The sequence below is a fragment of the Montipora capricornis genome, chromosome 7 (genome assembly GCF_036669925.1).
Source record: "Montipora capricornis isolate CH-2021 chromosome 7, ASM3666992v2, whole genome shotgun sequence".
Taxonomy (NCBI): Eukaryota; Metazoa; Cnidaria; class Anthozoa; order Scleractinia; family Acroporidae; genus Montipora; species Montipora capricornis.
This window is the reverse complement of record NC_090889.1, coordinates 21,284,758-21,286,782: the sequence shown is the minus strand read 5'-3', so window position 1 is coordinate 21,286,782 and position 2,025 is coordinate 21,284,758. Positions and strand designations below refer to the sequence as shown.

Sequence of the window (2,025 nt, the reverse complement as noted above, 5' to 3'; positions counted from 1 at the left end):
ATGTTTTTGTCAGGGCCATGACAACTGATTTTTGCGTGAACGAGTATTCTAAAAATAGACTCATTTGTGACTTTGCTAGGGAGCCCACCTATGCCAGACAGGACACTCTTATCTAATTGACTCTTGTCCATGATGCATAATTGAAAAGAAACGGAAAGCACCGTTTTAGCAAACATTTTGAGTCCTCTAGTTCATCACTTTTCCGAGGAATCGTTTTCTGTTGGAGAGTTCTTTCTTGAACTGTTTACAATTGCAATATTTCTGAGACCATTTCTGGCAAATTTTTAATGCTTATGTGAAGCAAAACTTGTGAAACTGTTTGAATCTTACGAGTAACTATTTCAAAAAGCCCATAATTAGATTTATTCCTTTTTTGGATTTTGCGCAGTTGGCAGTTGAACGTTTCTATTGTCTTCAATCAGTTTCCTCTCCCACGCACGTTATTATCTCAGCGATATAATAAATATCTTACTAACCTCGTTTTCTCTGTACGTACTGTTAGTTACGGACCGAGATTTTTTTCTGTTGATTTATGGCCCAAGCGCGAAGCTTACAATACTGACCCTGAATTTGGTTAGTTAGAGGTATATATTTTCTGATTGTTCTGGTCGTCTTGATTGGCTTAAAATTGTCGCGTCACGTTTTCGTCTGTCCAATCAGAGGTAAAAGCGATGGGCCACAAGTCCATCAGTGACTATAGCTGACTGTCACGTGTTACCCTCGTTAAAATAAGGACCTTTACCTTTACCTTTAAACCATCTATTGTGATAAAATTGTTACTTTGGCTGTACAGTAATTTAATTTAATTTTGCTGGTGTATTTTTGTGTTTAGCCTGGCTCTTTTCAATGCCCTTGTCGAGTTGGTATGACGTGTTCCACAAAGAAGAGCAAAGGGCGATACGGACGATGTGTGTATGTCACTCCAAACCCAGATGAGGTGGACGAATCAACACCACAATGGATTTATTAACTAGAAACACGTTGGAGGATAGACATTATAGAATATCAATTATGTCAGAGTCTCATTTCTGAAATAAATGCCGTTTTTCTGCGTAACGAATGGTACGAATGGAAAGATCAGTGGATCTCATTCGATTGTACATTTTGTTTTCGCAATTCAGATCATATGACGATACTCAGGAGATTTGGTCCTTTGTTTTGTTTATTAAAAAGAGTGCAACACGCAGACATATTCATGCTTTGTTTTCATGCACCGTCTTTTTAATGAACAAGACAAAGGATCAAATCTCCTGAGTATTATTACATGATCTGTATAGGCCAGTTTCGTATTCTAACGGTTGAACTGGATCTAGCGTGAAATCGAGGCTAATGCAGGCAAATTAATTTGCATTTCAAAAGATTTGCCCGCATTAGCCTCCATTCCATGCTAGATCCAGTCCAGCCATGAGAATTCGAAAATGGTCTATTGGGAAAACAAAACGCACAAGCGAATAAGGCCCCGTCTATACGTATCAGGATATTTTTGAATCCGCAACTTTTTCTTTCCGGATTCGCCTTCCGTCCACACGTATCCGGCGAATTCGCTGGCGAACCAGCACTTTTTAAATACGCTCTCCAGAGTGGATATTTTTTAATCCGGAACCGTGTGGACACTAAATCCGGATTTTTATTTTTATCCGCATGACGTGACAAGATCGAGCCCAGTTCCTTGCCGTGAAATCAATAGACCTTTATACCGATACGGCGGCCATTTTGATTTCTATCGTTTCAGAAGACATTATGGGATGCTCAGGGCGCAAATTAATATGTATTTGCTCCCTGGGCATCCCATAATAGCTATTCGAAACAATAGAAATCAAAATGGCCGCCGTATCGGTGAAAAGGTCTATTCTCAAATTGGCTGCCGAGGGCAATATTATTTCTTTATGGCGCATGCTCTGTTACTCGTGTTTCCTTGAGGAGTCCTGAGTACCAGAGTGAATTCTGATACGTTTCGTATGCGTGTAGACGGGTAAATTCGATTTGAATACGCTACGTGTGGATGGGAATATTTTTGAATCCGGA

At 39.8% G+C, this 2,025-nt stretch overlaps 1 protein-coding gene across 1 annotated transcript in view; it reads left to right on the top strand.

Moving 5' to 3' along the window:
- The window catches only part of LOC138057711 (uncharacterized), an 11,301-nt gene extending 10,245 nt beyond the window's left edge, over positions 1-1,056 (top strand). The window contains exon 4 of the mRNA XM_068903637.1: positions 833-1,056. Coding sequence (XP_068759738.1) covers positions 833-970 — 138 coding nt within the window. The 3' untranslated portion in view covers positions 971-1,056. The remainder of the gene's footprint in view (positions 1-832) is intronic.
- Positions 1,057-2,025: the final 969 nt, after the last annotated feature.